The sequence below is a fragment of the Dromaius novaehollandiae genome, chromosome 8 (assembly GCF_036370855.1).
Source record: "Dromaius novaehollandiae isolate bDroNov1 chromosome 8, bDroNov1.hap1, whole genome shotgun sequence".
NCBI lineage: Eukaryota > Metazoa > Chordata > Aves > Casuariiformes > Dromaiidae > Dromaius > Dromaius novaehollandiae.
Window position 1 is genome coordinate 9,100,996 of NC_088105.1, and position 24,347 is coordinate 9,125,342.

The 24,347-nt window shown below is 44.2% G+C and overlaps 3 protein-coding genes and 1 long non-coding RNA gene across 4 annotated transcripts in view; 3 read left to right on the plus strand and 1 right to left on the minus strand.

The window, feature by feature from the left end:
- Positions 1-535: 535 nt before the first annotated feature.
- On the plus strand, positions 536-7,306 carry CACYBP (calcyclin binding protein). The gene is made up of 6 exons (XM_064515602.1): positions 536-710; positions 1,838-2,033; positions 2,742-2,838; positions 3,443-3,542; positions 5,006-5,100; positions 6,987-7,306. Exons 1-6 carry the CDS (start codon positions 690-692, stop codon positions 7,144-7,146), a joined length of 669 nt encoding a protein of 222 aa, XP_064371672.1. The 5' UTR covers positions 536-689; the 3' UTR covers positions 7,147-7,306.
- A 1,208-nt stretch (positions 7,307-8,514) lies between these two features.
- Positions 8,515-11,482, minus strand: MRPS14 (mitochondrial ribosomal protein S14). Its single transcript, XM_026101031.2, has 3 exons — positions 11,353-11,482; positions 10,796-10,954; positions 8,515-9,027 (listed from the first exon to the last, which is right to left on the minus strand). The coding sequence occupies exons 1-3, from the start codon at positions 11,464-11,466 to the stop codon at positions 8,845-8,847; spliced, it is 456 nt and encodes a 151-aa protein (XP_025956816.2). The 5' UTR covers positions 11,467-11,482; the 3' UTR covers positions 8,515-8,844.
- On the plus strand, positions 8,921-14,624 carry LOC135328998 (uncharacterized). The gene is made up of 4 exons (XR_010390119.1): positions 8,921-9,058; positions 9,542-9,945; positions 13,618-13,814; positions 14,473-14,624. It is a non-coding gene; the product is annotated as an uncharacterized LOC135328998 (long non-coding RNA).
- A 319-nt stretch (positions 14,625-14,943) lies between these two features.
- Positions 14,944-24,347, plus strand: part of TNN (tenascin N) — a 31,908-nt gene continuing 22,504 nt past the window's right edge. Inside the window, exons 1-3 of the mRNA XM_064515604.1 lie at positions 14,944-15,332; positions 21,684-22,138; positions 23,129-23,506. Coding sequence (XP_064371674.1) covers positions 21,727-22,138; positions 23,129-23,506 — 790 coding nt within the window. The 5' untranslated portion in view covers positions 14,944-15,332; positions 21,684-21,726. The remainder of the gene's footprint in view (positions 15,333-21,683; positions 22,139-23,128; positions 23,507-24,347) is intronic.

Consider the following 24,347-nt stretch of genomic DNA (forward strand, 5'->3'; position numbering starts at 1 on the left):
TTTCTGTACGTGAAAGATTTCCTTACCTACAGCAGGGTTACAAGGAAGATTTCAACACTCAGAAACAGCGTATTTAGGCAGGCTGTTTATGGCCCTCTTTCCCAATTACAGTAATCACAGACGGGAGGGAGAAATCCTGGTGTCTAGACACAGACTCGCCGGGGCCTCACCCGGCCCGGCCCGGCCGCGTGCCCAGCCGGCAGAGGCACACGGAGGACCGCGGCCCGATAGCTCAGCCCGCCGTGACCTCTGGCCGGCTGCAGGTTGCCTGTCCCAGGGCCGCAGCGCCAGGCGACGCCGCCCCGGCCCCAGCTTCGCGGGCGGGAGCGCGCCGCCCTCCTCCCCAACATGGCGGCGCGCCCTCACCCGGCCGCTAACGGTCGCGCCAGCACGGCCCCTCCCCCGCACGGCGCGCACGCGCGGCCCCAGCCCCCCCCGACGCGCTGCGTGTCTCCATGGCAGCGCCCGCAGGCGACTGACAGGCGCCAAGGCAGCCGCGCCTCTCGCCTTCCGGCGAGCAGGCGGAAGCGGCGGGGGCGGTGACGCCGACGCCACTTCCGACGCGTGAGCGCGGTGCCGGGGGAGGGGGCGTGGCGCAGCGCGGCGGGAGGCCGGGAAGGTTCCAGAGGGGCTGCTGGGAGCCGCCGCCGGGGCAGCAGCGCGAGCACGCGCCGGGCACGCGCCGCGCCATGGCCGCTGCGCACGAGGAGGTGAGGGGCGGCGGGGCGGTGCGGTGCGGGGGCGGCCCCGGGCCCGGCCCTGGCTGCAGCCCGGCGCCGGGGCCCCGCGGGGGCTGTGGCGGCGGGAGCCGCTCTGACAGACTCGCCGGCCCCTGGGGCCTGCCGGGCCTGGCCGCGCCGCTGCTGCCCTTGGCGGGGGAAGGGGGATCGGCACCATTCCGGGGCTCCTTTCGCGGCACCGTCCCCTTTCCCTCAGCACTGGAGGGCGTGCAGGCCTCTTGCTTCCTTAGGTGTCTGCCGGGTGGGTTGCAGTTGCCTCTGTCTTGCGATGGAGCTGAGAGTACCATGGCATAGTTAATTCGAGCGCTTTCAAGTTACAGAAATACAAGTTTCAAACTTGGAAATATATTTCTGTACTGGCCAGGTTACTAATTGTAATATTCCTCTATCTTAAGCAAAGCTAATATTTCAGAATTTTTTAAGGAGCCAATATTTATCATGTTGAGTCTGTGCCCCCCCCATCATACAATTCTACAATAAATCACTTAGAAAGGAAGCCCAGCCTCTTACTGTCTCCGCTCCTTTAATAGTTTGAATAGTTTTGATCCTGTTGTTTTATGTTTGTTAGATATTAGAATAAGGGACCTTATTTTGAGGGGAAAAGTAGGTTAATGATGTACAGTGAAATGTTGGTTTTGCTTTATGCAGCAGACAGATGCACAAGGCTGCAAGGGCTAAATAGCCTGTAATCTGGGGCATAAGAGACATTTACCTGCATTTGACCTTCTTTTTCCGAGTCTTCAGTCTGAATGTTTGCTGAGTGCTATAGGTCACTTTTCCTGAGATTGTGCAGTACATTTTTTTAGCATAATCCAAAACCTTTTGAGAAGGTGTTTCAAATGTTAAACTGTTATCGGTATCCATTTTTTTTAGCTGCTCAAAGCTTAAAGATTGAAATTGAGAAGTTCAGACCTTAGTGGCCATGGAGTAAGGGACAGATGGATGGCTTCACGCTGAAGAGGGTATAGAGGGAAGTGTAACTTGGCTTGCGGAGTCTGAATTTGAAACTGACAGAAGTGAAAGAGCCCAGCAGTGTGAACCCTGAGTAAAAAGAGCTGTTTCTAATATTTGTGCATGATCTTTTATTCTTAAATCAGTTACAGAAAGATTTGGAAGAGGTTAAAGAATTGCTTACGAAAGCCACAAGGAAGCGACTTCGTGATGTTCTCACGACTGAAAAACACAAGCTAGAGATAGAAATCAAGAATCAGCCTCCAGCAAAGCTGAAAGGAGATGCAGGAGAAGAAGAAAAGTCATCACTTGGAGGGTATACGGTGAAAATAAACAACTATGGTAGGATTGCTCTTCTACACAAATAATAGAGCTCAGTCGTCTGCTTTGAATAGAATGCAGGGTGGTGTTAGTGTGAGTCTTAGTTGCCATTTAGTGTTGTAGAGAAGCATTCTCAAATGTTTATGCCACATCGCAGACCCCACTAGAAAGCTACTGCACGCTTACTGCTCTGTCCCAGCCACAGTGTGTATTAGTTCTGTTTGTGCAATAGCCTTTCTCTACTGGGGGAACATGGTAGGGATCCCTGATGCACCTGTTGGTATTTTTCCATTGCCTAGGTAGGGCTTAGCAGGAATGTAAGACTGAGCTTTGGCTTCTCTGCTCGCCATGTAGGTAAAGGATAAGGAATTGCTCAAGATACTTGTCATGTGGATAGCGTAAGAAAAAGTGGGTCAAGGGAAGCGCAGGAAAACCAGGCATCTACTCCTGGCTCCTGCTGCTCGGACAGAGCTGTTGTCCTCTTACTCGAGCTGGTATATGGCTTTTTGTTTTCTCAGGCTTTCCAGGAGTTGGAACAGAGCTACATGCTAGGACCTCCTTTTTTTATCAAATTACACTTGAATAAATAATGTTATCCCTCTGAAGATGGTTTCAGTAAGGCACAGTTCATGATCATGATCACTGCTAGGGAATGGCTTTTTTATTTTTTTAATGGAATGCATGAAGTTTTTGAGGAAAACTAGAAATCAGTCTCTTTTTCACTTGCAGGTTGGGATCAGTCAGATAAGTTTATTAAGATTTACATCTCTTTAAATGGAGTCCAGAAGCTCCCAGCTGAGAATGTGCAGGTGAATTTCACAGAGAGGTGAGTTCATGTTGTTGCACCATGCCAGGAAGGAGGGCGTGGGTGTAGAACATTATCTGAAATGCAGGAATGTGTTGTGTTGAATTTTGTTCTGGATCGGTGTTGGGTTTTTTTTTTCCTAATAACTTTATTAAAGGTATTAACTCATTAATTGATTACTTATTGCAAGTATTAACTTTTAAGTGTATGTGCTAAAGTACTATTAAGAATACCTCTCCTTAGTGGGTGTCAGAGTATTTTAATTTTACAAATGCTCATTATGCCTCATCATGCTCGATAGCATATGTAATGTTAGACCTATTTTTGATGGTGATAGAACTGAAATATAAATTAAGTGAACCCCCCTCCTTTCCAGTGTCATAGGAGCTCAGTGAGGTAGACATTAGAAAGAATGCTAGAGATCTTGATTTGTTGTGAACCCTGGATGAGTCCTTTTAAGTGCTCTGTATTAAATCCAGTTGAAGATTTGAAAGCCTATTGGCTTGCTTTCCCAAGAAATATTCCTGCTTAATGGTTTTCAGGTACTATATTCGATGATAGGGCTGAATAGTTTTACACTGCTTGGAACTTTTGTGCCCTTCCTCCCCTCACCTTCTGGTTCTAGGTCATTTGATCTGCTAGTGAAGAATCTGAATGGGAAGAACTACACCATGACCTTCAACAACCTTCTGAAACACATCTCGGTGGAAGGCAGCTCTAGAAAGGTCAGTGTACCTCTGTAGGTACTGAATATCTCTGTGCTCGTAGCCTGACTCCAGTTCAAGAGGCTGAGCGTTAACCTTCAGTCCCTCCCTTCTGTCTGTAAAGTCTCTTCAGTATAAACATGACTCTCATTAATCTGTAGTTGTAATAACTGTAGAAATATTTTCTGGAGTCCTCGGGCTTCTCAAGAGATCATGGCCAGATACTGAAGATATATGTATATATCTTCAGTATATATATATATTTTATAGCTCTCCCAACAGAACTTCAGAAACTGGTGACAATTAAGCAGAAAATTCCACTAAGCATCTAATGTAAAGAAACAATGGTTCAATTTCAAATTCTGCTGTGCCCTGAAAAGTAGGACAGTGTAAATAAAACAACCGAGATAATAAGGGTGATGGTCTAGTATTTTTTAGCAGAATTTAAAAGCAAACAGTGGTCATGTACTTACTGAATTATGTTGAAGCTCCAGCGGAATCTTGGCTGCTGTGGCATGCAGGAAAACTTAGGTCAGGGTTGCAGTCAGTTAAACAGGCCTTGTGATGTGTTTGCAAATTACAAGCAAACATTAAGCAATGCTCTAAAACTAGTTTGTTATCCCTGGAGAAATAAACTGGAAGGCTCTCCACCTGAACTGAGTGGGTATCCTTACAGAACTCTTAGACCATTTGCCGTCTTGATAGCAAAAGTGAAGGCAGCAGTGCAGCTCCAAATGAGAAGTGGGTTGGGGGACTGGAGCTGGAAGAACAGTTTAAGGGTGTAAATTGACACGCACTAGTAATATTTAATGCTCTTTTTTGAAAATTGAATTCATAAATTCTTTGTGAGCAAAATGTGCAGTAATGGACTTGGAAGGTACAGTTCAGAATGCTGTTATTAGTGCCGCTGGTACAAGGGAACATCCACGATATCTACTAAAGGTACTGCCAGTGTCATGATAGGCAAGAGGTACTGGAGATCAGAATAAAAATGTCTCGAGCAGATCAGTGGTTTTGTATGACAATTTAAGGTGCATACCTGTCTTTCTTCCCTGGATTTCTGCTGGTATATGAAGTTGCTCTCCTTTTTAATACACTTTTTACTGGGCCTTAAAAGGATAGTTTTCTGGTTCTTTTGAAAGGTAAATATAGCCACCATTTAGAGGCAGTCCTAGGTGGTTTTAGCATCCTGAGAATCACTGAGTGGTCCATTTCTGCAGTGCTGTATGTTCTTCTAACATAGACTAGTATTATACATAATTGTGCCATTTAAATTACCCACAGTGAGGTTAATACTTGTTACCCTGAAGCTAAGTATGTATTAACTTCTGTATACTACATAAATCAATAGCAGAGATAAATGTTTCAAGAAGTTGTGAGTGTAGCAAGAGATGTATATAGTAAGTTAATCTCATTCATTGTGGCTGTGACTAGCATCCTTCTTTGGAGTATTCTAAATTCCTGTCTTGGTGTTCTCCACACAGATAAAGACAGACATGGTCCTTGTGATGTGTAGGAAGAAGCGGGAGGAAAAATGGGACTGTCTCACTCAAGTGGAAAAAGAAAGCAAAGAGAAAGAGTAAGTGCCTTTCCCCCCGCTTAACCTTCCGTTTCTTGTTTTACTGAAATTGTATTAGGATCACCAAGAGAGCAGATATGTGCTATATTGACTATGCAGCTTATCTGTAAGAATTGCTCGTCTTGGAGACAAGCCTTTAAGCTATTCAAGAATTGTTAGGCTAGGATTCTTTTGGTACTAATGTGACTGGCAGTGGAAGGAATACACTTCAAGCTGCTAAGTCTGCCACTCTTCTACTGTTTTATTGCTAATGATGAGGCTGCATCATAGGAAATAAGGTAGGTAGGACCCTGCACAGAGAGTGCTAAAGGTAATTAACCAATTAAGGATTCAATTATATCTTGACAGCTGCATCCTTGCAGCTCTAATGAGGTTTACTTTTCTTAGGCTAAGTGTATGTGTACATACTTTCTATAAAAATACATACATCTTCCCTGCAGCTATGCTGGTTGAAATTATTACTGTTTTATTGCATCTGTGTGTGAAGTACTTGCACAAAAGTCCTAGCATCCTTTTGGCAAAAATAGGTCTTTGGTTATTTTGGATCATTATATAAAATACCAAGCTGATTTAGATCACTTTGCTTAAAGTGGTAGAGAGCAATCATACGAGCAGTGTAGAGACTGGATATGAAAGGGTGGTAAATGACAGCAGGAAGCAGTGAAAACACCTGGTGACAAGAGTCTGCATCCAGAAGAGAATGTGTACACCCACACCGAAGCCTGGAAGCACTCACTTTTCTATGGTTCTGTTCTGCAACTTTCTCAAGAGGAAAACAGAAGCGCCCTACCAATAATTATTTAGCATATGCTTGTAGGATGATTTGCTAAAACTGATCAATCCTGTATAACCAGAGCTGAATCCAGAGCAAAACTACCTTCCCTTCTCAAACTGTATGTTTGGAGATTGGGAGGAAGTGACTTGACTACTAGCACACATTGCTAGAGTGACGAGGTTGCTTCGTTAAACCACCAGTCATAATTAGTATTGCATCCTTATTCAAAATGTTGAGGATTTATAGTATGGCAGGTTAGAGTCACTTCAGAAATACATCTTCCAGATTCTGCGTGCTTGGCTCTTGGAGATTGACTGTTAGTCCCATACTTGGGGAACTTGCTCCCTCTGCTGATCTGTTTAGAGCTGCATGCTTTTCAGGTAGCCTTCAGCTACCCTAGTAGCACCTAAGAGAATTTAGAAAATGGGCTAAAGAGGCAATTTTGACAAAGAGTGGACCTCTTATATGACCTCTATACAGTCTTCTAGTAACGTGGGACATGTTTTACCCAGATGCTTATGATATGTGTATCAAGTGGGTATCACCATGTGGGTGACAGCGTTTGTCAGTTGGCTTCATAAGTTGAGAAGTTACTTTGAAAGACAGTTGTTAAAATCAGTGACTTGACCTCTGGAGATGATCTAAAAAATGTGAAGCAGAAAAATGCATTTAGGTTGCAAATACTCTGATATGGTCACTTCAAGAGGCTCAGATCGTGGTCATTTTTCTGTTCTTGTTAAACTTTCACCTAACAGCAGAGACTGATGTTGGCACTCTCTAGATCTGTTATATTCAGCTTCTGCTTCCTAAGATTCATTTTGGGTAGTGCTTCAAGGATCTTGTTTGCTGCAAAATGCTTCCTATCAGCCTTGATGGGACAGCTCCAAATATATTACTTTTCATAGACCTGCATTTAGATTAAATGTACCCCTTAGGTTTTCCCCCTACTTAGAAGCCAAGTCAGGTGTGACTAAGGATTTCCATAGTCTAAAGACTTTGTCAAAGCAAAATTCTTACTGTTACCAGGGTATTTCTAACAAATACTAGCGTTTAAATTTTTGCAGACAATTGTTAGATACGCCAAGCCTTTTCATGTGCATCTGTCTTGCAGGAAGGCTGCCTATGACACCTCAGACCCCGGTGAAGGGCTTATGAACCTTTTGAAAAAGATGTATGCAGAAGGGGATGATGAAATGAAGCGCACCATCAACAAGGCTTGGGTTGAAAGCAGAGAAAAACAGTCCAAAGGGGACATACCAATGGATATTTGAAAGCACTCTAAGGGCCGCCTTAATACTGATCTTCCATGTGAGACTTCCTGTGCTGCAAAAATCATTGTTTACACAACCTTCTTCCAAGCAAAGACAGTCATTTTCCATTTCAGGTTGGAGAAAATATTTAAATAAAATAGCTTATAAAGCATTTCCTTCAGTCAAGTGGCTCACCATTTCCTGAAGAGTGGAACATAGGTATATCCTTACCCCCCCTTCAAAAAAACATTTGAGTAGAGACTTTTATGAAACTGAGAATGTAAAAGAAAAGGAATCCTAAACTAAGATGGGTCGAGTCCACTTTGTTGCGACAGCTGTACCCATTTAGGGCTAACGGATTATGTCAGTCTACATGGGTGTGTGTTTTATTATGTGTGGGATAGCACCTTGAACTGTAAGACATGTAACAGAGGGAGAAATGCTGAAGAAAGCAGAACTGCTATCTCAGGACAGTGCACTTGCTAGTTGAGCAGAAACATTATGGTCTTTATGCTGTGATATTAAACCTTATTACTCTCTGAAAGAATTACTGGCTGTTTAACCCCTTACGGCTTTTGAAAATGAAAACAACTCTTTAACCCCTATGGTAACTGTGACCTCCTTGGGGTGTCTTTGAGGTGGTGGCGGCAGTCACAGGAGAGCACTGAGCTGCTGATACAGGACATTGAGTTTTCCCTGGCTCTAGCAGTATATGAGGAAAAGAGAGATACCCTCCATTATCTCCTATCAAACTTTCAAGGGTTTTAAGGTAATAAGAGTAAGAAGTATGTTGAAGTAACTTATATTCCAAAATTTGACTAAATTGGGGGTGGTGGGTTACTGTCAAATTGCTGCCTGTGCATCTTCCATCTGACAGTTTACTTAGCCTGTTTTACAGCCTCTGAACGCTAGTGGTGGGGACAAAGTAGCCATTTCCCCTTAAGAGTCCTGCACTGAGGAAGAGCACAGGGCAAACAAACTTAGGCAGCAAACTTCCTTTTGGTTCCTCTCCTCCCTTATTGCTTCTCTTCCAAGAACAGATTTATTTGATGTTAAATTTACTGAATTAAGCAAGCCATTACTCTCCTGTTGTGGCCTAGACTAGGACTTGGTTGCTACCTTATTCCTAAAACAATGGACTGAGGTATGCCCTATAAGCAGGAGAGGAATATTAGCACACCAAGAGGTTCTTTATCCACTCTTTGCTTACCTGTTACTATATTTTGTTTGCACTGCAAGAGTATCTAAACTTGAGGCCATATCTTATTTTCAATTCATGATCATCCTTGTTCATAGAATATTTCTTTGCCCACTTGTGCAATTTTATTTATGCTTTTATTCAAATCATCATGGTGAACTTACTGTGTTGTGCCAAACGAACTGCTTGAATGAGCCTTGTGCTGTATGTCTTTATTTTTAATGTTGTCCTTATTACAATCCTCAGCATAGTTCTGCAACAATCAGGTAGTGATTGTCTGAAAATAAACCTGCCTCTAACACAGACTGGCTTAGTGCAGTTATGCTTTTTCCCATCAGTTAGCTGTTACCAGTCACAATCCAGTAAGTGAATTTTACGAAAGAGCATGGCTTCTCTTCCTCCTCATATTAGTTTGATACTTAGACTGCATTCCTAGACAGGACAGCCTTGCTTTAATTACTTCCAACACACAAACTGAGCCTGTTGGTGTGTTTTGGCTGAACATGTGTCCGTGCAATGATCTACCACATTGCTCTCTGTATCCCAGACATTTGAGCATGGTCGGCAAAATGGCGGAAAACAATTCTGCTAAGCCTCCAACGCCGCTTCACCCCTCGAGGCCGGGATGTCAGGACACACCTATTTCGGATCCTCACAGGGCAGCTGTCCCGGGGCAAGGCAGCAATCTCTTTATCAGCCACTTCCTAAAACAGAAGATCACAGCACGGAGTTTAAGTATGTTCCCTGGAATTTTGAGAGAGTATATTTCCAGGCCTCAAAACCTAGCTAGAGGGCAGTTACCACCACAAGCTTCCCTTACTAATTGCATACGCTTCACTGTTGGATTAGGAATGTGTTCATGTCCTCCTCACTTCATCCCTTCTTTTTGGGCATCCCAACAGTGGATGCAAAATGCTCCACTTGGACACTGAAAATTTGACCTTACTACACATGGAACAATCATAGGCTAATAACTGTTAGTTCAGATCTGCTTGGCTTTGTCCATGTTGCAGGGTGGGCTAGCCCTTTAAGATGAACTAAGTTTAGTTCCATATGTTCCCTGTTAACTGCCTTCCCAGGTAATACACTTTGATGCCAATAAAAGGGATTTTAAACAGCTCACTTTGGAAAGAGCTATAAGGAGAGGAGAACAAGGCAAAAATCTCTCTCTTCTAATGAGAAGGCTTAAGAATGGTCTCTCTGTGTACATGTTTTCAGGAAACACCAGGTAGCAGCAATTAGAATTTCAGAAGAGTAAAAGCTCAGTAAGATCAAAGAAAATGCAGACCAAAGGAAGACACTCGAGTTCAGGTAAGCGTCCTGAACTGCTGTAGTCTTGATATGCTCTACTCTAAAGGATGGAAGGGCTCAAAGGATCCTGGGTTGTCACATTCGGAAGTCACAGAAAGACAACTGGGGGTAAAAGCAAGATCTGATGCCGGGTTATGCAAACTCTCTTTATGCTGCATGAAATGCTGAACAACAGTTTTTCAACACTTCGAACAAACTTTTAACAGAAGCGCTGAAAAGCAGTAACATCAGGGTATCTTTGAAAGGATTCTCACCTTTAAAGAGCACCAGACCGAGACAGCCACCACTGGGTTTTCAACTTTATCAACAAGGTCAGTAGGACTACTTGTATTAAGACTGTATTTCAATTATTGTTTTTGTGCTGTTATGCATCTTATTTCTGTATATACCTGTATATATAGTCTACCTAGTACAGCCACATACTTGCAGAACTTTTTTTGGCCTACAGAGTTGTTCAGATTTTCTAAAGAAAGCAGCCTGTGCTTTCAGAGAAGATCTGTAGCCTAAGTATCTTCTACTGCTGCTACAACTCTGACCTCAGAAGGTGACAAAAGCAGCCAAGGAATAGCAAAAGAACCAGTGGCAATCCCTTTTATTTTTTTTCCATAACAACATCTGACACAAATTATTTACCAAGAGAACTGGAAGGTCAGGACATAAAAGCAGATTCATAGTCTTTCTCTCCCAGGATGTTTAAGGGTGAAAGGATCTCTCACACAACCAGGTGTGGTGAGTTCTAATGCATTCAGGAATATTAAAATACTCTAGATACTTGCAACTACTCCTAATACTTACTACGGAAGGCTGAGAACAGGGCAGTAAATTTGCATACTTTTAAGCAGAGATTTAACTCCCACATCTGATACAGCTTTTACATGCCTGTAGCTCATGCAAGAAGTGAAATTAAGTATTTCGGACTAATTAAGTGGTTTCGGCAGCATCAGGCTTCCAGGTTTTGAAATGAATAGGGGAAGAGAAATATTCAGTTTGTTTTAGGAAACTATAAAAGTGACCATAAATATCATATAATCTAAAGAATTTTTTCTTAAATGTATCTGTTAAAGTTTTTAAAGTAGCTCCTGCAACCACGTCAGGGTAGCACGGGCCTTGCAGAGGCAGGGCCCCGGTGCAGAAGCGCAGCAACAGGCAGCTTGGCTTTACCTGCAGCTCTTTGGGCAGGATGGTGTTCTTCCGGATGGCGTTGATCCGCAGCCGCTCGTCCGCGTACTCGTGCGCCAACTTCCTTCTCTTGACGTCCCGCAGCATCCTCCAGTCCACAAAGTAGCCCCGCACCTGCCTCGTGCATGGTGCGGGGAGAATCTAGTTAAAAAACGCGAAAGGTTAAAATATGAAGCAGCTGCACATACCGCTCACCCAGTTCAAATATGAATTACTCCCATCGACTCCCAGCTGCCTTCTTCCAGTTACTCCCTCCAGCGCTGCTGCTGCCTCAGGAGCTCAGCACGCAACCCAGCTGAGGAAGCGCATGGGTTTAGTTTGCAGCACAAAAGCCAAGAGATAATTTATCTTACAGGAGATACAAATAACCTTGAAGCTATCCAGGCTTTATGAACACCCCCCCGCCCCGGTTACTCTCAAGGGCTGCGCGGCGCCCCGGCCCTCAGCAGGCGCTTCCCCCACCCCGCCCCCGCCGCCTCCCTCAGGGGCGGCCCCGGCGGTGGCGGAGACGGAAGGAGGGAGCCTGCGCCGGGCCTGACCTGCCGAGCGGCCCGCAGCGCCCAGCCCAGCGCGGCGGCCGCCATCTTGTCGCTGCGCGGTGCCGCCGCCAGCGGCCCGGCGGGGCGGGGCGCGGGGCGGGGCGGGGCGGCCATGTCGGGCCGGGGGCGGCCATGTCGCGGCGTGTCGCCGCCGGGCGCCCCCGAGCAGGGCTGGAGGAGTTTCCAGCGGCACGTGTAACTGCCCCGAGCTGCGGTTGCCCGGCACTGCCTTTCACTGAAGAGCCCCAAACCCGTGGCACTGTGTGTCACCAGGCTCCGTGTTGCTTCGGGAGTTTCAGGGGGGCAGAAAGATAAAAAGGCGAGGTTTCCATCTTGGGAAAAAAAAGAAAAAAAAGAAAAGGAACTGCAGGCTCCAGGTGTTGGGAGCACTGGCCGTGCTGGAGCTGATCGCTGAACAGCGTTCCCAGGGGACAACGTGGTGCGCGTGCTCTCAGGACCCGTTGGCAGAGAGGAGGTGTTGCCCTCTCCTGACCCAGCTCTGCCCCTGACACCTGGCTTTCTACTACCTTGTTCCTACCTGAAGCAATTTGTAAGGGAGGTGGTGGTAAAATAAAACTATGAGCCCTGTAAGGACCCTCCTTCACGTGCATGTTGATGCTAGCTGGCAGTGCTGCGTGGCTCTAGGAGAGAAAATCTGTGTTGGGAGATGAAAACCTCTGGTGTGGGATGTTAGGGCAACTGTTCCCAGAAACGGCACAGGACGAGTGGACTGGGCTCACCCGGCTGTGCCGGGCTGGGAGTGCAAGGACGGGCGGGCAGGACGTCTCTCGCACGCGCCGCTCTGTCCCCTGCCCTGCTGGGCTCTGCCCCGGGATCGGCTGCTCTCGAGGGCTTTCCTTTTATGGTAAAACTTCATTTCTTGTGCTTTTGTGGGTGGAAAAAAAGAAGGCGCCAAACCGCTCTGGAGGGCTGTGTCCCAGTGCTGATGTCAGTCGGTAATACCTCCTTCCTCGGAGTGAGCTGGCGGCTTCCACTGAAACCTCAGCATCAGCTTTGGAGTGGACCACACGGATCAGAAGTTGGAAGAGGAAAGTTTGTAAAAATGACAGGGGAAAGAGTTACATCAGGAAAATATGATGAAGTGGCCTTGAAGGATACACTGCATCATGGGGTCATTTTTCACAAAACCGTGTCTACCCCACGTGCCAGTCATTGCTGTGTATTAGCAGGAAGCCCCATCTGAACATGGGGAAAAACTTCTTCACTGTGAGGGTGACTGAGCACTGGAACAGGTTGCCCGGAGAGGTTGTGGAGTCTCCATCCTGGGAGATACTCAAAAGCCATCTGGACATGGTCCTGGGCAATGTGCTCCAGGTGACCCTGCTTGAGCAGGGGGGTTGGACTCGATGGTCTCCAGAGGTCCCTTCCAACCTCGACCATTCCGTGATTCTGTGATACTAGATTTATCTGCCAGTTGCTTTCCTTAATGTTTTTTGTCTAAGTCTTTCTTCATCTGCCTGCCTCCTAGGTTTATTCCTTGATTTATGATATCAGTGTTTTGCATTTTTTTTTCATTTCATGAATTTTGCTTAAGTACCAGCACTTTGCAGACATAATGGAACAATCATAACCCTGAACGGTGGAAAATGTCTGGGAAATTTGGCTTCATTTGCTCTTCTTAACCGCTCTGTTGTTTCATGAGAGCAACAGTCCTGTTTCACTGAGTGGGACTTAACTTAGGTAATGTTTCAAATAATGTTTCCTGATTTCAGGTAGAACATCCATTAGGTTTTCAATGATAAATTCATCATTTTGGTTAAATTTTCAATTCATATCAGCTTGTTGGATACATCAAAAAAGTCATGCCTTTGAAAAGGGATTCTCTCACAATTTGTAATGCTATGTGCCAGGCATTTCCCTTAGATGCCTGATGCATCACAGTTGGTTCGTGGTTCTTTTCAGTGTGTAGTTGAGATCTGGAGAAAATGTCCGACTAGCACAGTCAGATTTTATTATCCACACCACAGTCAGCAGCAACAGGTCGCACAGTTACCTACCACTTAGATGGTGCAGGTGATGGTGATCAGGGAAAAGAGGCCAATTTTGGAGTTGATAAGTAGTTAATTCTCCACAGCCTGCTCAGTTTTTGGTCTTCTTGCCAATCAAGGCCCTAGCTGCCTTGAGGGTTTTTGTCCTGTGGGTGTTTCCCATTATGAACTGGACCAAGACTGGTAAGTACTGTTATGCTAGGCCTTAAACTGGTAAAAACACATACCTAGCTATTTTTGCTTCTACCTGCTTTAGATGGATTTGATGAGCCATGGAGAAGTGAGATGCTTGGGGCTGGTCTCCTATCCCATCTCTGCATCCCTTTCATATGCAGAGAAGCTAGAAGCTTGCCATGTGGCTGCTCTTGCGTCTGTGTGAGGTCCTGTCTACGGAGCGAAGCTCTAGCAGCAGAAAACACTCAGCCTGCAAAGCCCTTGGGCCATGAGCCTTTTGTGAGTATTTAGTCTTCAAAACTGAGGCTGTTTGTGACTGTGCTTCTTGAAGACATGGTGCACTTCTCCTGCTTGGGAGTAGGTTTCTGGTGTTTGTGGGGAGAGAATTTCAAGCTTTGTTGCCTGATGTTATTGTCTACAATTTGCTATTTCTGCAGCTTTCCAGCTGGTAGAAACATTCTGTAGAGCATCAACAGAACAAATAAAGCAAGGAGCCATATGTTATCAAAGGGAACTTGCACATTAGACTGTGCATTCATTTAGTCGATATTCTGTTCTACTTCTTGGCTTGGTCTCTGTGTTTGTGTTTAGATGGCCTGGATGAGAAAGGAACAGGTGAATGTGGGAAGGTGACCTGTTTCTTGAGCCAGGGCTATAGTCCTGTCTTGCTTGATAGCATCTCCCTGTGCAGTCTGCACATTCCTAGCTGTGGAGGTGACTGTGTGTGTGTGTTTTGCTTTGCAGGGCTATCTTTCCCTTTCTCTAAAAGGACTGCCTGGTGAGTGCATCCTCAGGTAGTAAATGTCAAATTATAATGCCCCCCAATCAAAACCACCTGGTGACCAGGCATTCCCAAATCTCTTGTAAATGTGGCCGAATTAAAAACATCTCGGGCAACAGAGTGCCTAGAAAGAATCTTTTTTTTCCCCTTTTTCAGAGCCCAGCCAAGGAGGGGGTTGTCTTCACCACAAGTGCACGTGCACCAGGTTCATCTGAAGACACTTGCTGTGTTTGCAGCTCAGGCCGATGAGCATGCTGTCTTTCAGCTCACCCCCCTCCCAGCGACTGAGAATGGCAAAGGCAAGTGGTGCATGTTAATGGCCCTTAGCCTGTTAAAATCTTCAGCTCCCTTGAGACAGCTTCTGGTTACAGTAAAGTAAAACAACTGGCCAGTCTGTGAAAGCTAAAGATTGGGCTCAGTGCACATGCTCAAAATAGTCGTGTGGGTGCCTTAACAGTGCCAATAACTCAAAATTTGCTTGCTTTTAAGTTCCTGAGGGGTGTGGGGTTTTTTTGATGGCTTTGGGTTTTTTTTTTTAATTTTTTAGTGTTATGCCAGGTAAGTGCAGTGTTGTGTTCAACTACTTGTGATTTTAAAAGATTTCTTACTTTTGCTTTCTCTGACTATCTGAATTTCAGATAATTAATACTTTGAAAGTGCTGGTCTCAGCGAAAATTGTGAGCTCTTTGCTGCCACATTTACAGAGTTGGAAAGACTTTCTGGCTTTTGACCAGAAGTCAAGCCTAAAATGAATAGGAAATGGTTCTTCCTACTGGTCGGAGAGGCCAATACGCAGCAGACCCGAACCTGCTTTTTTTCTGGAAGGGGAACACCCGGAGGCCTCTATTGGTTCCTTTCATCTGGTCCATGGGGACTTAAATTCATAGCAGGGACTAGCGGTGTTTGCAGCTGGACTAGGAAGAGGAGAAGACTTGGTGACCTTTCAGGTTGCTCAAGTTGCCTTTGCGAGTGGCAGCTGAAGCTGAAGGGCTCTGAACCAGACAGCTTCTTGAAAGGTGAGAGAAGTATTTTTGATTCTTTTGAGATACTTCTTGTTCAGAATGAGAAGCTCATCCAGTCTTCCTTTGACTTCTGTAGTTTGTGTCAGCTAAAGCTTTGAAAGCCTTGCACAAACACCAATAATTCTGTGCTATGTGAATGTATTATTACTGCAAAATATGTAGCATACTATGTAGTATTTAATGTCCCTCCAGTTTGAAGGAATTAAGCTTTCTCAAGATGTCATCTCTGAAGAATAAAATACCTAGGATGAAACCACGTATCGGCTCAAGTAAGCAGGAGTTTTGCCATTGGGTTTAACAAAGCTAGGGTTTAACCTACAAATTAGTTATTTTAGAATGCTTGTTCCTGATAACTTCTATTTTAGGCTCTGATTTTGTGTGCATGTTTGTGTGTGCACGTGCACCATTGGCTTTTTTAAAAGTCTTTTCTGTTGTCATGAGATCATGCTGGAATTTGATCACATTTATATATTATAATTGCAACAGAAGCTTGCAATAATAGTTCAGTATTTTCTCACCCAAGAGCTCTTTCTACAACTTTCAGTGCATCTTCTCACACACACAGTGATGGAAGCCAGTAGCAGTTCTTTACCATGTAGTATGAAATATATTACTAATCGCATAATAAAACTACTTTATACTAGTACTAATATAAATGACATTCAGTGGATAAATAAATTGATCAAATATAGACACTACGAAACTTGTGAGCAGGTGTTCTGTATATAGGCAACAGCGAAGGCTGGGTCTAGGAAAGACTGGCTTAAAAGATCTGAAAGCCAGTGGTTTAATAGCAGGGAGCTACGTAATTCACTACAAAATGCATATGTGTATTAACAAGCAAATGTGAAAATCCTAGCAAGCATTTCTGCTTTTTCTAATGAGTGTTGGATTTAGGAAGCAATCTTTCATTCACTTCTGAATAGTCAGTACACCTTGCTTACCAGACTTTGTAGAAGAAATAGCATGAAAGAAAAGGTAAATCAAATTGAAGGATGAATCTAGAAGCACAGCATTTATTTGGCTGATTTTTAATTCCATTTTTCTATTCATTATTTCAAATCAACCGAAACTTTTTTAGTGTTAGGTAAGGTCAGTCAGTCTGGATATAAATAAATTAAAAAAGAATGCACTTGCAAAAGAAACAGTCTTGCTAAATTAATGGTTAAAGATTGCATTACATTGAAAGCAGAATGCTGGCTAGCTTATATTGCAATTACAGCAAATTACTTCTTTGGAAGCCCCTAATGGTATTTTGTATGCCACCAATACCAGAGTTAGATTTAAACACACATACACGTATCACAGGAAAAAGGAAATCCAGTGTGCAGCTTTCTAAAGCAAATGACACTAGGAACAACAATATAGTTTCATTACGGAGATTAAAGACAAATAATCCAATCAGTCAAAACGCACCTTATGGAAAGTCTGTAGTGTTTGTAGCTAGTCTCAACCCAATGCCTCATTAATTTAAAACAAACAAACAAAAAACATGCAAGCAGGAGGAATAGGCAGGAAGATTGGCTAGACTGCTCAGCAACTGAATAGGTGTGTCATCATTTTATGTACATCTTTTGATCCTTAGTTTTTTTTGCAGACTGCTGATGAAAATAGTAGCCCCTAGGAATGAGTTTTGCTCTTCAGTGTTACTGCCTTCTGTCATTCTTTATCGCTAAAAGGAATGCTGCAGTGTTGCAAGATGTAAGGAGCCTGACTGCATTCCCCATTAACTCTGCGATGAGCTGGTTCATCAATGTCTGTGCTGCTACATCTACTTCAGCAGCTAAGAAAGTGACTTTGCCATGTGCCTTTGCAGATGCATTTGTTTCTCTCTGCAGGCTGCTACTGTGCACTTGCCTGTTCCCACACTGTAGATCTCCATGATTAAAACAGCATGTCATTCTACAGCCAACATTTGTGTGATGGATGTGAGGGTACAGTGCATGATGAATATTCACCACTGGTAATGCTAGTGTCTCCTGAATCTAAACACTCTCTAGGGTTGGTCACACAGGTCTCCTACTGCTTTTCTCCAGACTTAAATAAGTAAGTAATAGTTGTTTGGATATCAGCACCAATTCTGTGAACTTGCTAAGGACTTTCTGGCATGTTTTGCAATATCTGTTATGCCTCCTGTCTTCCTCAAGAAACCTCCTTTGACTTCAGGATGGTGTGCTCAAAAATGCTTTGTTCAAAAACGGCACAATACCCTATCCCTTTGTATTGGGAAAGCTCAGGTCTCCGCCCATGGCTCCTTTCACTGCACCTCCCTTTCTTCTGGCTGTTTACCTTCAGCTTTAATCTGTGTTGCTTCTGGTGTTGTTCTGCATAACTCTTGCTGCCTGGATATGTATATATTCTACTCTGCTGACTATCTAGGTGTACTGATCCCATTGTATTGGTTTAATTTCTCCATGATCGTTATCCTTTTGGGAGAAGTAGCCACCTCTAGCATAGTGATAGTTAGCTCCCCTGTTTCTCTCTTAATTTTTGATCTTCTAGTTCTCTCTCTCAGCTCTGCAAGCCTGGAGCTGTCCTAGACCTGCATTTCCTTCCCCTGACTGTAAGTCTGTCTTTCTCTTCTCAGTCTCATTTCCATATCACGTCAGGGTGACGCTCCTGCTAGTATCCACATCTTTGTCTTCATCAGCCTTTGCCTTGATTGAAGCGGCTTCTCATCACGCAGCTCCTCGCTTGCTAAGTGCTGGTAGCTGTTGCCAAGAAGGCCGTGCTGCGGAGTCTATACCGCAAGCACGGACCTTTAGGATGTAAAAAGACTAATGGAATTAGATCATTAGAGATCTAGGTTATTCGATCATCAGAATTAGATCACTGAAGTCTTCCCATGAAAATCCTGTAGGTTCTCTGTGGCTTGGATTATCCTGTGCTTTCCTCTGTGAAGATTAAAAAGTTGTAAGCAGGGCTTCTTCCATTACTTTTCTTGAGAGAATATTCTGTAATCTAACAGATCTGACTGTTAGGAACTTTTTCGTAATTTCTTCCTTTCCTTAATTTCCTGTATTGGCAGTTATATGTATGACATGATATTCTCCACGAAGAATCAGTTAAACGCACTCTTTCTGAACAGCAGGGAAAAAGTCTCTTTATTACATGATGATGAGCCAGAAATGCTGTGCTTCCCTTTCATTATGCTTGACAGAAGTGCTTATGTTCAGGGGTTTTTCCTCTTGAATGAGCTCCAGGCCCAGGAAAACCTGAGATCAATTTGTGGTACCCAAGAAACCCTAATTTGTAATGACATCATGTTACAACCCAGACTGGTGTGCAGTGCCAAGAGAAGAGATTTTATGTGTGTGCATGTGTTTGGGGGGAGGGGAATGGCTTAGCAGACTTGTCCCAGGCACTTGGAAATAAACCCCACAAATCAAGGCCTTTGGGTTTTTCTGCTATGGTTTATGGTGAGACTGTAGATCTTGGGCATTAAATTTGTTCAGAGCTTTGAGGCAATCTCTTATGACTTCATTTGTTTCAGAAGTCTACACAGCAGAAAAAGAAAGGGATAGTTGATTTCTGTGGCCCTTTGATGGAGAGGAGGCCTGGAAAACAGAATAGCAGCTGGTTGGGGATGGGAAAGCTGCATCTTCGCTGACAAACAGGTGGCTGCAAAACTTCAGGAGAAGGATGTAGCAGTACAGCATGCAGAAAGAAAAAGGGAAGGGGGGGGTAAGATAACTGCAGTAGGTAAGTGCTGAAAGGAAAAAATACTACTTGGGAATGAACAGCAGAGTTGATTACCGTATGTTATTTAAATCATATATGATAAAGAATTACAGACAGAATCTGAAATTCATACCCTATTTTGTTTGATGCCAGCAATGATTTTTGCCTGAAGAGAGATGAGTCAGCACTCAGAACTGGAGCTGTCTGCAATTTAGGTATGAGTGGGCATAATATGTATATCAATTGATCTTTTTAGGAACCAAAGCTTCATGTTCCTGAGCATGAAGGAGATCTTCTTGTAGCTGTGTTGCCAGTGATGGGGCTTGAACCTAATGGTGGGGATTTTTCCAGAGTTATGAAAGCCATTCAGGAGATGGTGGATATAGGGATATTTCAGAGAAACATATTATTTATTAACATCATAATCCAGGGTTGTATGACTTTCAGAAACATTTGATAACCGTTGAAATAGCAGAGGAGCTGAAAACTTAGTCTTTCATATAGTTTTTCTTTAAGGACTTGGAGTCCTTTGTTACCTCAAAGAGCATTATTTGGGCCAGCACTATTATCTGGGATCAGATGGACTGTTACTATGGATACGTATTAGCCAAGTGGTTTCTAGTTATCAAGTTACCTAATTTAGCACTTAAGTGTGTGTGTGTGTGTGTGTGTGTGTGTGTGTGGTGGTGTGTGTGTTCCCCCCCCCCCCCCCCCCACACACACACACCGCTTCTGCAATGAATAGCATGACTGCTTGGTAAGTCACATATGGTGGCATTTTGTATTTACATCCTGTGATGGGGAATTATAAGTATCTAACCAAGTATATGTCACCTCCTGTTCAGATTGACATCTACCATTAATGCCAAGATTCAGTCTGTAACGCTGTATAAGCCAACCAATAAATTTAGGTTTCTATATTTTGTTCTTCCACTTGCGTTTATTCAGTTCCTTTGTTCCTCTTGTTCTTATCTAAGAGGTGTTCCTTTCTTAAATCCAAATTATACAGCAAACAGTTTTATTTCTGTTAAACACTTAAAGCCTTTAAACCGAATGCTTTGGACTTGAGTTCAGACTTATAAATGCCAGTGTAGTTACGTCAAACAACAATCTATCTATTCTTTTTTTAGCCTTCAGTTCTGAGACTTGATCAGTTTGAAAATGAACTCTTCCTATCTATGCCTGCAGGGTAGGAAAGAAGGAATATTTCTGAAATAAAAGTACAGGAAAACAAATGAGGTTACAACTCATTCTCTCCATGCATGAACAGTGAGATTTGCTTTAGTAGCTTCTAAATGAACCTTGCCAATGCTGAGATAAATCAGATATCGAGTTGGAGCAAAATAAACTTGAAATCCCTCAAGACATTCCAGCACTCAGACACACAAAATTTGAATACATTAGTTTCAAACTGGGGAAATGTTTTAATTATCCTCTGTCCAGGTAACAGTGTAGACTTTGCACTATCTTAGAAGAGAAGGATGGTTTTAATTTTATATAGCAATTGAATCCCATGGCTTACAACTGATGATTAAACCTAAAAGGCCTTTTTCAAGTGATGGACTGAATCAGTAGTCATCAGCACGAGGCCTGAACCAGAAGGTAGCTGGTTCAGATCTCTCTCAGGACAGTTGTACCCAAAGTGAGCATCTTTGTGAGACTTAATGACCCCTGTGAAGCAAGGTGAAAATCTCAGTCCTGCCTCAAAAGACCAGGTATCCTCATCTCCACAGAAACCCTGCCACCCTCTTCAGTGGGCAGAGGCAGAGATAGGGACTCTTAAGGCCAGGGCTAATGCTTTGTCAGGTCAGCATGTGATACGTGTAGTCAGGCCCTGCATTTTACCTGGTACAGTTAGAGAACGACAGTCTGTGAATGACAGGAGGAAAAAAAAAGTATATTTGAACAGTGCACTGTAGAAGGATCTTGAATTGTTTTCCAGTTACAAGCAGACATACAAGGTGTATCCCAGTGAAACCTGTTCTGCCTTCTGCTTTGTTTAGCCCATCTCTCCCCTTGCAATAATGCCATATACCATCGCCTGTGTAGAAACTGACTCTTGTTATCCCCTCGAATACCTTCCTGAAAATACTTCCATCCATGCCTGAAATGCAGCTGTCCTGGGAATGATCTTCTGGGGCACGATGCACACACTGTAAAGTGCGTAAAACTGCTGTCTCACAAACCTCCTGTACCTAAAGATGACTGTCAGCTCTGTGAATTTTTGATGGACACAAAACAGACAGTTATCAGCCTGCTAGTTGAAAACCCTGCAAGCTGAGGTACTGCTGCAGATCAGTCTCTGTGGCCAAAAGGACCATCAATAATCTGGATCACAGCTAGGAAAATGGTGAAATGCCCATTTTAACCGCAGGGGAACAAGAAGTGCCGCATGATGCTAATCGCAATGAACTGTGTTGTTAAGTCTTATTCGAAAGCTGCAAGCCTAATCTCCCAAATCAGTGGGTCTGGAAGCTCTCTAATCTCTAACTCGTCTGGTTTGGCTCTTTTTTCAGGTGCTGACCAGCCTACTACTGAATCAGGGCAAAACAGAGCACATGTCTTTTTTAAAAACTTTTTAAAAAAGCTGGAAAAACAGCTTCATTATCATGCTTCTACCCCCCCCCCCCCCCAATTTTTCTTTTCTTTTCTTCTTGAAACCAGCTGTGCTGTTTGAGGGATCAGCATTTCTCTGAAGACTTGCCAGATGGATTTCCAGAGCTGGTGTGCCTTCTCCCTGGCGATGTTGCTGTGCTCTGCTCTTCAGACATCGGCCATTCAACTGCCTACATCTCACAACTGCACCAGCATTGGCCAAAAAATATCCTTCAGCCACTCGTACAAGATTGATGTGCCCACATCCTCTCAGATCAAGGTGGAGGCAGATCCGTTACAGCATGAAGACAGCAGTGAGGTGCAGCTGGATCCTGGGGAGGCTGAGGAAAATGAAGAGCAGAATATCATCTTCAGGCACAATATCCGCTTGCATACCCCCAAAGGGGTCTGTGAAACTTTGGACCACATTAAGGGCCTGCTTGAGAGGATGGAAAAGTTGGAGAAAGAAGTGGCAGAGCTGAGAGAGCTCTGCAGCCCTCAGACGTGCTGTGGGGGAAGCAGAGGTATGTAATAATTGCAGTATCTGTTTTTATACCCCCTACATAATCTGTTTTCTTCAGAAATTTAGGGACTAGAATCCATGTCCCAAAGTGCTCGGGGTTCTCCATGAGTCCTGCAGATGGGCCAGTGTTCAGATTACTGTGTTGTGAATGGAAATCTGGGGGTCCCCAAATGTGGTAGTATCACAGCAGTATCTGGAATGGGTGCAGGGGAAATCTCCCCAGGCGTCTCCCAGAAGTGGAGGGGAAAAGTTCCTGAATTTCACATAGCTGGGAGGCTCAACGGAGGAATTTCTGAGGAAGAGGGAGGATGGAGGACGAGGGAGGCACTTATTATTGCCTTTTCCTTTTTTGTTTCTGCTTCCAGAATCTTGCAGTTGTTGAGAATGTGTCTCTGCTTCCTGCTAGATAACTGACTAAAGAGCAGAGTTTCTGATGATGTTTTGTAGCAGCCAGTGGCTCTATCTATGGTCAAAGGTTTACACAACATGATCTCTAAGAAAAGATTTAACAAACTGGTGTCATCTGGGGAATGGAGACAGAGGGAGAAGTGCAAGTCTTCAATTACATGAAAAATATGGCCGTATAAAGGACAGGAATAATCTGCTCTCTAGCTCTGTAATAACTGTGAGAAGTGATGAGCTTCAATTACATCCAGGAAGATTCAGGTTAGAGGCTATGAAAAGTTGGATTGTCTGGGGTGGTTATAGATGCTGCATTCCTGGTCCCTGTGGACAAATGTATTAGGAAAGGCAAGGATGGAGCTGAGCCTTCCTTGGAGCAGAGGCAGGTGGACAAGTTCTTCACATCTCTTCCAGCCTGTGTTTTCCAGTGATAGTTATGCTTTCCCTTTAGTATGCTTGAACAGATATTTTTGTACCTATCCATTGCTCTGTTCCTAATTTCTTTTTTTTTTTTTTTTTTTTTTTCCCCCCCCCTCCCTTGCCTGTGTGTCACATGTGCTGCTGTGCATCCTGGTGCTGCTCTGGCCAGGTGTCTCACATTGCAGCAGCCATGGGACATTCCTCTATGAGACTTGTAGCTGTAAATGTGCTGAGGGCTGGGAAGGCAGTGACTGCTCCCACCCCACCTGCCCCAACCACTGCAACAGCCATGGGCGCTGCGATGGTGGAAGCTGCATCTGTGATGAGCCTTACTTTGGTGAGGACTGCAGCCAGCAGCTCTGCCCTGGGAACTGCAGCGGCAACGGGATCTGTGACACAGCTAAAGGGGTCTGCCAGTGCTACGAGGAGTTCATCGGAGAGGACTGCAGCGAGAAACGATGTCCTGGGGACTGCAGCGGCAATGGGTTCTGTGACACAGGAGAGTGCTACTGCCATGATGGCTTCTTTGGCCTTGACTGCTCCCAGGGTAAGACACTTGTATATTATTTCTCTCTCCTTTCTCCCATCCTGAGTTTTCCTCTTTACCTTCCCGAGAAGTGTTTGGCTCATTCTGGAGGTTAGAAAAAACGGGGGTCACCATGTTCCTCTCTGAGTTCCTACTGGGCTAGGGGATGCTATGTGGTCCATGTCTTCAAGACCTGAGTGGAAGGCGCTTCTGAACTGGGGAGAGGAGGAGACACAGGTTTAGGCAGCGCTAGCACAAGCCTGTGTGTAGCAGCTGAAGGAGACAGCCAAGTTGGGTGTGGAGCCTGTAATCAAAGAGGGAACCAGAATCTCTCTTGACACAAAAGTGAGGCAGTAAAGGTAAAATCATGCTTGCTGCAGTGTGCACTTGCAAATAAGGTAGTTGATTTGATAAAACCTGCGAGGCAAAGGATACAGAAAGTCTTTAAATAATCTCCATGGAAATAAGTCTTTGGGAAACTCTCTCTTGCCCAACTTTGTTACAAGGTAATAGGATTTGACTGAGAAGGCCTGACTGAGCTGACCTTCAAATATGTCCAGCAGTTTCTACTTAATGCTTGATGGCTTGGTGTGTATTCTGAAAAACTTACCTTCCTGTAACTACAGGTCTATACTCTAGGCCTCAGCACTCAACCTTTTATCCTGGAAGCTGTCTCTCCTTCTCAACACATCGCTGCTTAGCTTAATCTTTCACAACTCAGGAAGAAGTGGATAACAGCCACACACTGAGCACCAGCTATTGCTCAGGTAGGCGTTTGCAGTGACTTTACTGACAGGTCCTTTCTGCTTTGTATCAGTTCTCACTTCTCAGACTTGACCTGTCTGATTAGAGATTCACCTAT